Source organism: Bombina bombina, chromosome 7 (genome assembly GCF_027579735.1).
Source record: "Bombina bombina isolate aBomBom1 chromosome 7, aBomBom1.pri, whole genome shotgun sequence".
In the NCBI taxonomy this organism is placed as follows: domain Eukaryota; kingdom Metazoa; phylum Chordata; class Amphibia; order Anura; family Bombinatoridae; genus Bombina; species Bombina bombina.
In genome coordinates, this window is record NC_069505.1 from 186,052,182 (window position 1) to 186,067,574 (window position 15,393).

At 35.4% G+C, this 15,393-nt stretch overlaps 1 protein-coding gene across 6 annotated transcripts in view; it reads left to right on the forward strand.

The window, feature by feature from the left end:
- Positions 1 to 15,393, forward strand: part of LOC128666090 (synaptotagmin-1) — a 192,802-nt gene that overhangs the window by 153,123 nt on the left and 24,286 nt on the right. For all 6 annotated transcript variants that reach the window (XM_053720487.1, XM_053720488.1, XM_053720483.1 and 3 more), the window contains 4 exons: positions 1,514 to 1,720; positions 4,760 to 4,920; positions 13,599 to 13,694; positions 13,784 to 13,951. In XM_053720487.1, the coding sequence (XP_053576462.1) occupies positions 1,621 to 1,720; positions 4,760 to 4,920; positions 13,599 to 13,694; positions 13,784 to 13,951 (525 nt within the window). In that variant the 5' untranslated portion in view covers positions 1,514 to 1,620. The remainder of the gene's footprint in view (positions 1 to 1,513; positions 1,721 to 4,759; positions 4,921 to 13,598; positions 13,695 to 13,783; positions 13,952 to 15,393) is intronic.

Here is a 15,393-nt window from a genome sequence, read left to right on the forward strand (position 1 = left end):
ATAATCTCACCATAGGATAGAGCAGGGATAATCCCACCATAGGATAGAGCAGAGATAATCCCATCAAAGGGTAGAGCAGAGATAACCCCACCATAGGGGGAGAGCAGAGATATTTCCACCATAGGGGGAGAGCAGAGATAATTCCACCATAGGGGGAGAGCAGAGATAATTCCACTATAGGGGGAGAGCAGAGATAATCCCACCATACGGGAGAGCAGAGATAATCCCACAATACGGGAGAGCAGAGATAATCCCACTATAGCAGAGAGCAGAGATAGTCCCACTATGATAATTCCACCATAGGGGGAGAGTAGAGATAATTCCACCATAGGGGGAGAGTAGAGATAATTCCACCATAGGGGGAGAGCAGAGATAATTCCACCATGGGGGAGAGCAGAGATAATCCCACCATAGGGGGAGAGCAGAGATAATTCCACCATAGTGGGGGAGCAGAGATAATTCCACCATAGTGGGGGAGCAGAGATAATACCACCATAGGGGGAGCAGAGATAATTCCACCATAGTGGGGGAGCAGACATAATCCCACCATAGGGGGGAGCAGAGATAATTCCACCATAATGGGGGAGCAGAGATAATCCCACCATAGGGGGAGAGCAGAGATAATCCCACCATAGGGGGAGAGCAGAGATAATCCCACCATAGGGGGAGAGCAGAGATAATTCCACCATAGGGGGAGAGCAGAGATAATCCCACCATAGGGGGAGAGCAGAGATAATCCCCACTTTAGGGGGAGAGCAGAGATAATCCCCACCATAGGGGGAGAGCAGAGATAATCCCACCATAGGGGGAGAGCAGAGATAATCCCACCATAGCGGAGATCAGAGATAATCCCACCATAGGGGGAGAGCAGAGATAATACCACCATAGGGAGAGAGCAGAGAAAATACCACCATACGGGAGAGCAGAGATAATTCCACCATAGGGGGGAGCAGAGATAATTCCACCATAGGGGGGAGCAGAGATAATCCCACCATAGAGAAGAGCAGGGATAATCCCACCATAGGGGGAGAGCAGAGATAATCCCACCATAGAGAATAGCAGGGATAATCCCACCATAGGGGGAGAGCAGAGATAATCCCACCATAGGGGGGAGAGCAGAGATAATCAAACCATAGGGGGAGAGCAGAGGAAAATCCTACCATACGGGAGAGCAGAGATAATCCCACCATAGGGGAGAGCAGAGATAATCCCACTATAGCGGAGAGCAGAGATAATCCCACCATAGCGGAGAGCAGAGATATCCCACCATAGGGGGAGAGCAGAGATAATCCCACCATAGCGAAGAGCAGAGATTATCAGGCTTTTATCAGATCAGGACTGATGTAATAGGATGTGTTAGAGATTTGTGTTTAGCGGTTGTACATATCAGCTTTTATGTCAAGCACAAGGTCACATTAGATACCATTTGTGCAGAGGTTTTACAAATCATTTATACAATATGAGATTTATATGTGATACTTTCTATGTAACAGATTTGTGTTGTTTTATACAGGAATGTACCTATAGGATAATGGGGCGTTGGACACAATGACAGGCTGATACTCTCCCTTTATCCCTTGAGTGCCTGCAGGGGAGACCTTCCTCGCTACAAGCAAAAACATGGTTAATAATTCAACAAACACTGTTGCTACTACAGTGCACACATTTATCACATCGGCCCCGGAATCCTGGATTGACAGTATCCTGAACCGCATCCCATGTAAGTATATTACAAGGGCAAAGAGCACGGAAATCTGCCACTGATTTGTTTTCTTAAAGGGGCAGTATACACTCATTATCATATAACTGCATGTAATAGGACACTATTATAAATAATAATATGAACAGATAATGATCTAAAACTCCAGTAAACTGTTTAAAAACTTACTTAGAAGCTCCCAGTTTAGCACTGTTGAAAAGGCTAGCTGGAACACCCACTGCAAGTGGGAAATAAGACACTCTCCCTTCCTCTGCATATGAAAAGACCCTTTACACAAACAGGAGCAAGCTGGAGTAGGTATACATCAGTATTCTCCTAAAACTTTGGGCTTGGTTAGGAGTTGAAAATCAGAGCAATGTTATTCAAAATAAGCAAAACTATACTTTTTTTTTTTTTAAAAAAGCTGTGTAGGTTAAATAAATGGATCATCTACAAAACATTTATGCAAAGAAAAATCTAGTGTATAATGTCCCTTTAAGGAGGAATAATTCATCAAATGGAAATAAAAGTGATGTTTTGCCACAAACATAAAAGTACATTTTTTTATTTTTTTATTATTCCTACTTAATTACTTACCTGTCTGTCAGCCAATGAGTTTCTCTTCCATGGGACTAGTTGTGCACAAACAACCACTTCCTGTTTTTAACAATCACAAATACAACCTTTTAATCCTTTGTCATGCAAAAGTTATAAAATAGTGATATTTAAAGATATTTTAATAGTTCTCTATAATGTGCATGATAGATTTGAAAGGGATGTGAAATTCTAAATTAAATTTTCATTATTTACAATTTTAAAACTTTCCAATATACTTTTTTTTATCAAACTGTATATGTAACATTGTTGCAAACACTACTGCCATACAGTGTCCAGGACACATGCACACTCCTGAGAGTACCTCAGTATGCTCCTATGGAAAGTAAACAGTTGTTTAAAAACTTCGCTCTAACTGAATCATAAAAGATACATTTTGACTTCCATCTCATATTAACTTTTAATTTCTAGGCCCCTTTTATATCCCTATAATTTATAATTCTTATATTTTTCTTAACCGTGGAATATGTAGAAAAGATTCCAGACTGTGTATCATCTTTTAGCACAATTTACAAGGTTTGAAATCACAAGCAGTTCAGGGATACACCTTTGCATAAGTCGTGGGATTTATGTTTCTGGGCTCCTTTGTTGAATGTGTGATCTAGTGTAACCAATCACTGTGTACAATGTTGCCATACTAAATTATGATGCAGCCTGTCTGGAGAGAGTGGAACACAAACACTTTAAAGAGGCATTTTACAGCAAAAGCAGGCAAAATAAAGAATATATATTTATATATATTTCAAACATTTTTACAGGGACTGACTTTACTATCCCTTTATTTATAATACAACGGACAACACAGTGTGTGATTAGTTATATTGTACCAGCATCTGTTTTGTTTTGCATGAATCTGTGCACGCAGGAAAATAAACACATAAATGATGTAAAATATAAACAGAGAATTAACTAATCAGCATTAGCAACTGCTGTGTAAGGACATGAAATAGGGTATTAAAAGGGACAGTGTACTGGAAACTGGTTTCTCTTAAAGGGACACTAAACCCAAACATTTTCTTTCATGATTCAAGTAGAGAATACAATTTTAAACAACATTCCAATTTTCTTCTATTATCTAGTTTGCTTCATTATTTAGCTATCCTTTGTTGAAGAAATAGCAATGCACATTGGTGAGCCAATCATATGAGGCATCTATGTACAGCAACCAATCAGCAGCTACTGAGCATATCTAGATATGCTTTTCAGCACAGTATATCAAGAGAATAAAGCAAATTAGATAATAGAAGTAAATTAGAAAGTTGTTTAAAATTGCATGCTCTTTCTAAATCATAAAAGAAAAAAATTGGGTTTCATGTCCCTTTAAGGTGTTTCCAATGACTTGCTATAACAGCTGTAGAGTATAAAATGCATGAGAAATTGTTCCTTTTGTTTTATTTTTGTAAATAAAAAAATAGGTAATTTGTTCTTTGAATCCACAACCCATTACAAAGGGATGCGCTTGCAGGGAAATCAGATTTCCTTATTGTATAACTTTGTGTACCCACACATGCTTCCTTATCTTATCTCTGTCTGTATACCGAAACCCCTAGACTGAAGACACATGAAAATTAACCTTTTATTACGTATCTCTTCTACCTCCCACTGTGAGTGTAATTTCTTCTGCTGGCTATGTTGACATAGCTTTTTTCTAGCAAATACTTAAAGGGACATTAAACAATTTGAGATGGTAATATATAATGATAAATTGTATATATAAAAAAAACTGCAATATACGTTCATTATTTATTTTGTCCCCTTTTCCTGTAATTCTATTCTGAAATTCTGAGCTTTTCAGTTCCTGTTAGAAATGGAAGGACAGAACTCTGTTATATTCTACACAGCCATTGGCTGCACACTCTAGTGACATATTTATAACTGTCCCTAATTGGCCACAGCAGAGAAGGTAACCTAAGTTACAACATAGCAGCTCCCATTGTTTTATAGACACTAAAACTTAACACTTATTTGGTCACTATTTAATCAACTAATTAAATCCAAAGAATACATCTAAATTTTATTCTCAGACTAATCTTTTCTTTGACTGCATCATTCTATGTAGCATTTATTTAGTGTTTAATGTCCCTTTAAGTATAGAAACGTTCAGTATAGGTATAGGTAGGGATAACACAGATAAAATAAGCTATTTCAAGTGACAAAATTAAAGTAAATGAGCTATTTGGAAACAATGTAATACTCTCACAGTTAAAATGGATAATTGTGAACAAATTTAAGGGGTGAAATTTTTACAGTACACAGTGGGAACCTGTCATCACTTATTTGTACTTTTATTGTGTTGCAGCAGTTTTGCTATTTCCTTGTGTTTTTCATATCTAGTTTATGTTTTGCTTTTGTACTTTTATACTGTTTTTCTCTGTTCTCTTTTGATTGTGTCCTCTTCTTCTCTGTATCTTTGGAATTAATACCCATCCCCCTTTGCTGTTACAGTGCCACGATGGGCCATATATGCCTTGGCAGGGGTGGCAGCATTCCTGATCTTGCTTATATTTATCTGCTGCCTCTGCTGTTGCTGCCGACGCAATAGTAAACAAAAAAAAAAGGAAAAAATCAGCCTCCGTGATGCGCCCGCTACAGTCACTACCAGCCTGGTGAGTTCTATGCTCCTCAACGGGATGCCTGCTTAGTTAAAAGACCAGAAAATACAGTAGATTTGCACAATCAACGAATGCATAATAAAAAGACAGTGCAATAACGCTTAGTTTGAACTTCAAATGAGTAGAAGATTTTTTTCAGACAAATTTCAAAGTTATGACTATTTCCACTTCTTCTGTATCATGTGACAGCCTTCAGCCAATCACAAATGCATATACGTATATTCTGTGAATTCTTGCACATGCTCAGTAGGAGCTGGTGACTTAAAAAGTGTAAATATAAAAAGACTGCACATTTTATTAATGGAAGTAAATTGGAAAGTTGTTTAAAATTGCTGCTCTATCTGAATCATGACAGTTTAATTTTGACTTGAGTGTCCCTTTAAAGGGACACTGAACCCAAATGTTTTTCTTTTATGATTCAGATAGAGTATTACATTTTAAGTAGGGTTGCACCGATACCATTTTTTTTATGACCGAGTACAAGTACCGATACTTGTTTTCAAATACTCGCCGATACCAATTACCGATACTTTTTTTTTTTAATGTCATGTGACAGTTTACCAAGCGTAATACAGACTAATTATTTAAAATTCCTTCTTTATAATTATAATGGACTGTAATTCAAAAGACATTATGAAATAAAAAAAACAGTTTTATTTGTCACAAAGTTCACTGAACATGTTTATAAATAAAAAATATTACAATAAAATATTAAATTTAAAGGGGTGATGCAATTGGGTTGTAGGGCTGTTTATATAACATAAATCTGAAATTTGTATGGAGGTTCAGCTCTAAGTTGAACAGTCTTTCACTTTCCACACTACTGCATGGGGCAGAAAGATATTTTTGGCCCATTTTAGCCAGAGCTGGAAATCTGTTTATTAACTGCCCAGTACTTCAGGGGTTTGTCTGAAGGAGGTACAGTGATCTCTCCTACAATAATACAAATAACAGCAATTTGTGTTGGCAGAACAGTAGTAAACAATTTTTAGTTTAGTCTCCACTCCAGTTTAAAATGAAATGGGAACATGCAGTTTTAAAAAACACCACAAGATAGCATATGGGTAGGAAGTGGAGGTATCGTTTTAAGTATCGGTGCATTTGCATGAGTACAAGTACTCGTGCAAATACTTGGTATCGGTACCGATACCGATACTAGTATCGGTATTAGTGCAACCCTAATTTTAAGCATATTTCTAATTTACTCCTATTATCAATTTTTCTTTGTTCTCTTGCTATCTTTATTTTAAAAGCAGGACTGTAAATCTTAGTAGCCAGACCATTTTAGGTTCAGCACCATGGATAGCGCTTGCTTATTGGAGGCTTACATTTACCTACCAATAAGCAAGCATAACTTAGGTTCTCAACCAAAAATGGGCCTGCTCCTATGCATCATATTCCTGCTTTTTAAATAAAGATAGCAAAAGAACGAAGAAAACTTAAAAATAGTAGTAAATTAGATAGTTGCTTAAAATTGCATGCTCTATCTGAATCATGAAAGAAAAAAATTGGGTTTAGTGTCCCTTTAATGTCAGTGCCCTGTACCCTTATACAAGGGTTGCTGTTCACCTTTCCTATGTAATGCCATAGAGTTTATATGACTGACTACAGCCTATCACTGCTTCCTTCTGTTTCCAATATCATATAGTATCAGCGATATCAGTATTTGTGGTGTACACCAACACGGTCTGTAACTTAACAACATTTGTATTCTATAAATATGACTTGCATCTGGTATTCTAATGAGTCTTATATGCCAAAAATACAGGAAGCGCCAAATCTCACTATCCCTTTACTAATAGAATTACTGGGATTTCTAGCAGGGTCAGCACACAGTGTTCCCAGATATAAGCCTAGGCAGTGCCAATATTTAAGATGGGTTCTATAACTATATCTTTAAAGGGATATGAAAGCCAATTTCTTTCTTTCATAATTCAGATAAAACAGCAATTTTAACCAACTTTCTAATTTCTTTCTAGTATCACATTTTCTTTGTTCTTTTGGTATCTTTTATTGAAAAGCAGGGACATAAGCTAAGGCGCATGCATGTGTCTGGAGCACTATATGGCAGCAGTTTTTCAAGAATGTTATCCATTTGCAAGAGCACTAGATGGCAGCACTATTTCCTGTTATGTAGTGCATCAGATGCGTACCTAGGTATCTCTTCAACACAGAATATCATGGGAACAAAGCAGATTTTATAATAGAGGTAAATTGGAAACTTTTGTAAAATTGTATGCTCTGTCTGAATCACAAAAGAGCATTTTTGTGTTTCATATCCCTTTAAAGGGGAAATCATTGAAGTCAAAATGAAACTGTCATTATGCAGCTACAATAAAAAACATGCACAGTTACATCTGTTATTATATTTCCCTCTTTGTCTCCTTTGTTAAAACGTATCTCCTTTTCATGAAAGCATACTGAGGTAGACTCAGGAGCGTGCACATGTCTTGAGCAGGATTATTATAATAGCATTGTTACAAACAATGGTGCAAACATTTCTGCCATATAGTGCTCAAGTCACGTGCACGCTCCTGAGTCTACCTCATTATGCTCTCATGGAAAGGAGCTACATTTCAGCAAAGGACACCAAAAGAAAGAGGTAAATGTTATAAAAATAACAAATAAATTGGAAAGTATTTTGTGTGCTTTATCTTAAATGAATCATGAACTTTTAATTCTGACTGCTGTGTCCCTTTAACCAGTGAATGTCAGGATTAATGTTCCTGTTTGGGAATGAATTTAAAAACCAGTGAATGTCAGGATTAATAGTCCTGTTTAAGAATGAAATTACAAATCGGTGATTGCCAGGATTAATGGTCCTGTTTGATTAACGTTCCTGTTTAAGAAGGAAATTACAAACCAGTGAATGCCAGGATTAATGTTCCTGTTTGGGAATGAATTTACAAACCAGTGAATGTCAGGATTAATGTTCCTGTTTGGGAATGAATTTACAAGCCAGTGAATGTCAGGATTAATGTTCCTGTTTGGGAATGAATTTACAAACCAGTGAATGCCAGGATTAATGTTCCTGTTTGGGAATGAATTTACAAACCAGTGAATGTCAGGATTAATATTCCTGTTTGGGAATGAATTTACAAACCAGTGAATGCCAGGATTAATGTTCCTGTTTGGGAATGAATTTACAAACCAGTGAATGTCAGGATTAATATTCCTGTTTGGGAATGAATTTACAAACCAGTGAATGTCAGGATTAATATTCCTGTTTGGGAATGAATTTACAAACCAGTGAATGCCAGGATTAATGTTCCTGTTTGGGAATGAATTTACAAACCAGTGAATGTCAGGATTAATATTCCTGTTTGGGAATGAATTTACAAACCAGTGAATGTCAGGATTAATGTTCCTGTTTGCGAATGAATTTACAAAACAGGGAATGCCAGGATTAATGTTTCTGTTTGGGAATTAATTTACAAACCAGTGACTGTCAGGATTAATGTTCGGGTTTATAAATTTATTTACAAACCAGTGAATGTCAGGATTAATGTTCCTGGTTGGGAATGAATTTTCAAACCAGTGAATGTCAGGATTAATATTCCCTTTTAGAAATGAATTTACAAAACAGTGAATGTCAGGATTAATGTTTCTGTTTGGGAATTAATTTACAAACCAGTGAATGTCTGGATTAATATTCCTGTTTGGGAATGAATGTGCAAACCAGTGAATGTCAGAATAAATTTACAAACCAGTGAATGTCAGGATTAATATTCCTGTTTAGAAATGAATTTACAAAAAAATGAATGTCAGGATTAATGTTTCTGTTTGGGAATTAATTTACAAACCAGCGAATGTCTGGATTAATATTCCTATTTGGGAATGAATTTACAAACCAGTGAATGTCAGGATTAACGTTCCTGTTTGGGAATTAATTTAAATACCAGTGGATGTCAGGATTAAAGTTCCTGTTTAAGAATGAATTTACAAAACCGTGAATGTCAGGATTAATGTTCCTGTTTGGGAATGAATTTGCAAACCAGTGAATGTCAGGATTAATATTCCTGTTTGGGAATGAATTTACAAACCAGTGAATGTCAGGATTAATATTCCTGTTTGGGAATTAATTTACAAACCAGTCAGTGTCAGGATTAATGATCCTGTTTGAGAATGAATTTACAAACCAGTGAATCTCAGGATTAATGTTCCTGTTTGGGAATAAATTTACAAACCAGTAAATGTCAGTTTTAATATTCCTGTTTAGAAATGAATTTACAAACCAGTGAATGTCTGGATTAATATTCCTGTTTTGGAATAAATTTACAAACCAGTGAATGTCAGGATTAATGTTCCTGTTTGGGAATGAATTTACAAACCAGTGAATGTCAGGATTAATGTTTCTGTTTGGGAATTAATTTACAAACCAGTGAATGTCTAGATTAATATTCCTGTTTTGGAATACATTTACAAACCAGTGAATGTCAGGATTATTTTTCCTGTTTGGGAATGAATTTACAAACCAGTGAATGTCAGGATTAATATTCCTGTTTGGGAATGAATTTACAAACCAGTGAATGTCAGGATTAATGTTCCTGTTTGCGAATGAATTTACAAAACAGGGAATGCCAGGATTAATGTTTCTGTTTGGGAATTAATTTACAAACCAGTGACTGTCAGGATTAATGTTCGGGTTTATAAATTTATTTACAAACCAGTGAATGTCAGGATTAATGTTCCTGGTTGGGAATGAATTTTCAAACCAGTGAATGTCAGGATCAATATTCCTGTTTGGGTATTAATTTACAAACCAGTGAATATCTGGATTATTATTCCTGTTTGGAAATGAATTTACAAACCAGTGAATGTCAGGATTAATATTCCTATTTGGGAATAAATTTACAAACCAGTGAATGTCAGGATTAATGTTCCTGTTTGTGAATGAATTTAAAAACCAGTGAATGTCAGGATTAAAGTTCCTGTTTAAGAATGAATTTACAAAACAGTGAATGTCAGGATTAATGTTCCTGTTTGGGAATGAATTTGCAAACCACTGAATGTCAGGATTAATATTCCTGTTTGTGAATAAATTTACAAACCAGTGAATGTCAGGATTAATATTCCCTTTTAGAAATGAATTTACAAAACAGTGAATGTCAGGATTAATGTTTCTGTTTGGGAATTAATTTACAAACCAGTGAATGTCTGGATTAATATTCCTGTTTGGGAATGAATGTGCAAACCAGTGAATGTCAGAATAAATTTACAAACCAGTGAATGTCAGGATTAATATTCCTGATTAGAAATGAATTTACAAAAAAATGAATGTCAGGATTAATGTTTCTGTTTGGGAATTAATTTACAAACCAGCGAATGTCTGGATTAATATTCCTATTTGGGAATGAATTTACAAACCAGTGAATGTCAGGATTAACGTTCCTGTTTGGGAATTAATTTACAAAACCGTGAATGTCAGGATTAATGTTCCTGTTTGGGAATGAATTTGCAAACCAGTGAATGTCAGGATTAATATTCCTGTTTGGGAATTAATTTACAAACCAGTCAGTGTCAGGATTAATGATCCTGTTTGAGAATGAATTTACAAACCAGTGAATCTCAGGATTAATGTTCCTGTTTGGGAATAAATTTACAAACCAGTAAATGTCAGTTTTAATATTCCTGTTTAGAAATGAATTTACAAACCAGTGAATGTCTGGATTAATATTCTTGTTTTGGAATAAATTTACAAACCAGTGAATGTCAGGATTAATGTTCCTGTTTGGGAATGAATTTACAAACCAGTGAATGTCAGGATTAATATTCCTGTTTGGGAATGAATCTACAAACCAGTGAATGTCAGGATTAATGTTTCTGTTTGGGAATTAATTTACAAACCAGTGAATGTCTAGATTAATATTCCTGTTTGGGAATGAATTTACAAACCAGTGAATGTCAGGATTAATGTTTCTGTTTGGGAATTAATTTACAAACCAGTGAATGTCTAGATTAATATTCCTGTTTGGGAATGAATTTACAAACCAGTGAATGTCAGGATTAATGTTCCTGTTTGGGAATACATTTACAAACCAGTAAATGTCATTTTTAATATTCCTGTTTAGAAATGAATTTACAAACCAGTGAATGTCAGGATTAATTTTCCTGTTTAAGAATGAATTTACAAACTAGTAAATATCAGGATTAATGTTCCTGTTTGGGAATACATTTACATACCAGTCAATGTCAGGATTAATGTTCCTGTTTGGGAATTAATTTAAAAACCAGTCAATGTCAGAATTAATGTCCCTATTTGGAAATGAATTTACAAACCAGTGATGTCAGTATTAATGTTCCTGTTTGGGAATAAATTTAGAAACTAGTGAATGTCAGGATAAATGTTCCTGTTTGGGAATTAATTTACAAGCAAGGGAATGTCAGGATTAATGTTCCTGCTTGGGAATGAATTTACAAACCAGTGAATGTCAGGATTAATATTCCTGTTTGGGAATGAATTTACAAACAAGTGAATGTCAGGATTAATGTTCCTGTTGGGGAATGAATTTAAAAAACAGTGAATGTCAGGATCAATGTTCCTGTTTGGGAATGAATTTACAAGCAAGTGAATGTCAGGATTAATGTTCCTGTTTGGGAATGAATTTACAAACCAGTGAATGTCAGGATTAATGTTCCTGTTTGGGAATAAATTTAAAAACCAGTGAATGTCAGGATTAATGTTCCTGTTTGGGAATACATTTACAAACCAGTAAATGTCAGTTTTAATATTCCTGTTTAGAAATGAATTTACAAATCAGTGAATGTCTGGATTAATATTCCTGTTTGGGAATGAATTTACAAACCAGTGAATGTCATTATTAACATTCCTGTTTAAAAATGAATTTACAAACCAGTGAATGTCATTATTAACATTCCTGTTTAAAAATGAATTTACAAACCAGTGAATGTCAGGATTAATGTTCCTGTTTAAGAATTAATTTACAAACCAGTGAATGTCATTATTAACATTCCTGTTTAAAAATGAATTTACAAACCAGTGAATGTCAGAATTAATGTTCCTGTTTGGGAATTAATTTACGAGCAAGTGAATGTCAGGATTAATGTTCCTGTTTGGGAATTAATTTACAAACCAGTTAATATCAGGATTAATGTTCCTGTTTGGGAATACATTTACAAACCAGTGAATGTCTGGATTAATGTTCCTGTTTGGGAATAAATTTACAAACCAGTGAATGTCAGGATTAATGTTCCTGTTTGGGAATAAATTTACAAACCAGTGAATGTCAGAATTAATGTTCCTGTTTGGGAATACATTTACAAATCAGTAAATGTCAGTTTTAATATTCCTGTTTAGAAATGAATTTACAAACCAGTGAATGTCAGGATTAACATTCCTGTTTAAGAATTAATTACAAACCAGTGAATGTCAGGATTAATGTTTCTGTTTAAGAATGAATTTACAAACTAGTGAATGTCAGGATTAATATTCCTGTTTGGGAATTAATTTACGAGCAAGTGAATGTCAGGATTTATGTTCCTGTTTGGGAATTAATTTACAAACCAGTTAATATCAGGATTAATGTTCCTGTTTGGGAATACATTTACAAACCAGTAAATGTCAGTTTTAATATTGCTGTTTAGAAATTAATTTACAAACCAGTGAATGCCAGGATTAATTTTCCTGTTTGGGAATGAATTTACAAACCAGTGAATCTCAGGATTAATGTTCCTGTTTGCGAATGAATTTACAAACCAGAGAATGTCAGGATTAATGGTCCTGTTTGGGAATTAATTTACAAACCAGAGAATGTCAGGAGTAATGGTCCTGTTTGGGAATTAATTTACAAACCAGAGAATGTCAGGATTAATGTTCCTGTTTGGGAATTAATTTACAAACCAGAGAATGTCAGGATTAATGTTCCTGTTTGGGAATTAATTTACAAACCAGTGAATCTCAGGATTAATGTTCCTGTTTGCGAATGAATTTACAAACCAGAGAATGTCAGGATTAATGGTCCTGTTTGGGAATTAATTTACAAACCAGTGAATGTCAGGATTAAAGGGACACTGAAGCCAAATGTTTTCTTTCATGATTGGGATAGAGCATTCAATTTTAATCAACTTTCTAATTTACTCCCATTATCATTTTTTTCCGTTCTCTTGCTATCTTTATTTTAAAATCAGGAATGTAAATCTTAGCAGCCAGCCCATTTTAGGTTCAGCACAATGGATAGCACTTGCTTATTGAAGGCTTACATTTACCCACCAATAAGCAAGCATAACCCAGGTTCTCAACCAAAAATGGTTCGGCTCCTATGCATCACATTCCTGCTTTGTAAATAAAGATAGCAAGAGAATGAAGAAAAATTGATAATAGGAGTAAATTAGAAAGTTGCTTAAAATTGAATGCTCTATCTGAATCATGAAAGAACACATGTGGGTTAAGTGTCCCTTTTAATGTTCCTGCTTGGGAATAAACTTACAAACCAGTGAATGTCAGGATCCGATTAATGTTCCTGTTTAAGAATGAAATTACAAAACAGTGAATATCAGGATTAATGTTCCAGTTTAAGAATGACATTACAAACTAGTGAACGTCAGGATTAATGGTCCTGTTTGGAAATGAATTTACAAACCAGTGAATACCAGGATTAATGCTCCTGTTTAGAAATGAACTTAAAATTTACAAGATATGTTCCTTGCTCTAGGTCCAGCCGGATTTAGAAGGTCTTGTGAAAGCAGAGCGGAACGAGTATCGCGGCCGTCTGCAGTACTCGCTAGAGTATAACTTCCAGAAGGAGGAGGTGAGTGACGTGCTGTCTAATCTTACAGTAAAAGCTCAGTAGGTGAGTCACAGCTCTGTGGTGAAATTACTACATATCTGTCCCTACAGATCACCGTGTTGGTGAAGCAAGCAGCCAGTCTGAAAGCTATGGACAGTGGGGGCACGTCAGACCCGTACGTCATTGTGTATCTCACCAATGACACTCGCAAGAAGCACGAAACCAAAGTATATCGCAAGACGCTCAACCCGGTTTTCAACGAGAGCTTCAACTTCCAGGTACCAATGTTGGCAAACAGAAATCTCCAGAAATGTCTTATTTATTAGAACAGGAAATACATAATAGTTTTTCGATTTAGAGCACCTTGCAATTCCAACCTGTTCTATAGTCTCTCAGTACTTAGACATATCAGTTGAGTATAAAATACTCAACAGAAACTACACTTACTAAATGATCTGCTAGGAACTAAAGCAAAGGGTCACTTATTCTTCTGGATCTTCTGCCACACAGTTGCTCATGGTCTCCTCTTACAAATCCTACATTCTTTAGGCATTCAAGACACATCCCTCACCTGCTTTGCTTCCTATCGTTCAAACTGCTCATATAGTGTTTCCTTTAACAGCATATCCTCTGATCATTTGCCTCTCTCTCTGCCTTGGGTCCCCTGCTTTTTTTATCTATAAATCTTTCTTGGAAAACTTATATCTTCCTTTGGGTTCTAGTAGCAGATGCTCTGCCAGTCACTCTAGAATACAATGTAATGTACTAACCTATAAGCACTCAACAGCCTATCTCCCAACTATATTTCCTCTCTCATCTCCAAATACAAATTAGAGCATGTCCTTGTTCAACTATTATGGCCCTTTAATGTGTTACAGCTTTTTATTACTACCATATTGATTGCATATACCTATGTGTTTAACCCCTGAGCTACAGAACACCAACTACTGCTAGTGGAGCACAGCTGGTGAGCCAATGACAAGAGGCATATGTGTGCAGGCACCAATCAGCAGCTAGCTCCCAGTAGTGCATTGCTGCTCCTGAGCCTACCTATGTATGCTTTTCAACAAAGGACAACAAGAGAACAAAATACATATGAGAAAAGAAGTAAAATTAAAAAGTGCTGCTTTGTCTGACCCATTAAGTTTCATTTTAACTTTCCTGTCCTTTTTAACACATTTTGCAGCATTTCTTAATCTCATTCTTCTTCTTTTTTTTGTCTTTACTGCCCTATAAACCCCCAATGATCTTATTTCATTTTCTGCATATCTAGTATATACCTCTATCAATTTAATACATTAACACACTAGGTGAATGTAATCTTGTTACTGGATAAGAAAGGTACTTAATGTCCCTTTAATTTTTTTTTACCTTTTTAACTTTAAAAACACATTTTATTAAAGTAAAAGCTACAGTACTTAACAATAATACAGTACTAAAGACGTTGTTGTGCTTTTTTACCTACAATACAAAACACATATGGTTAGAATATCAAATTATTAATAAGCTCCCTGTATGTGACTTGCTTCCTTTAATATCTGGCAAATATGGGTGTCTGTAGCCAATTAGGGCTAGCTGCAAATTAGTTTGTACACTGTTCTAAGCAATTACATAACTAGTTTATGTATCATAAGTATTTTGCACTAAGTAGGTTACTGGATTTGATTTTTACCTGTTTGTGGTATGTGGGACAAAGACAATTACACAAGCACAAGTGATT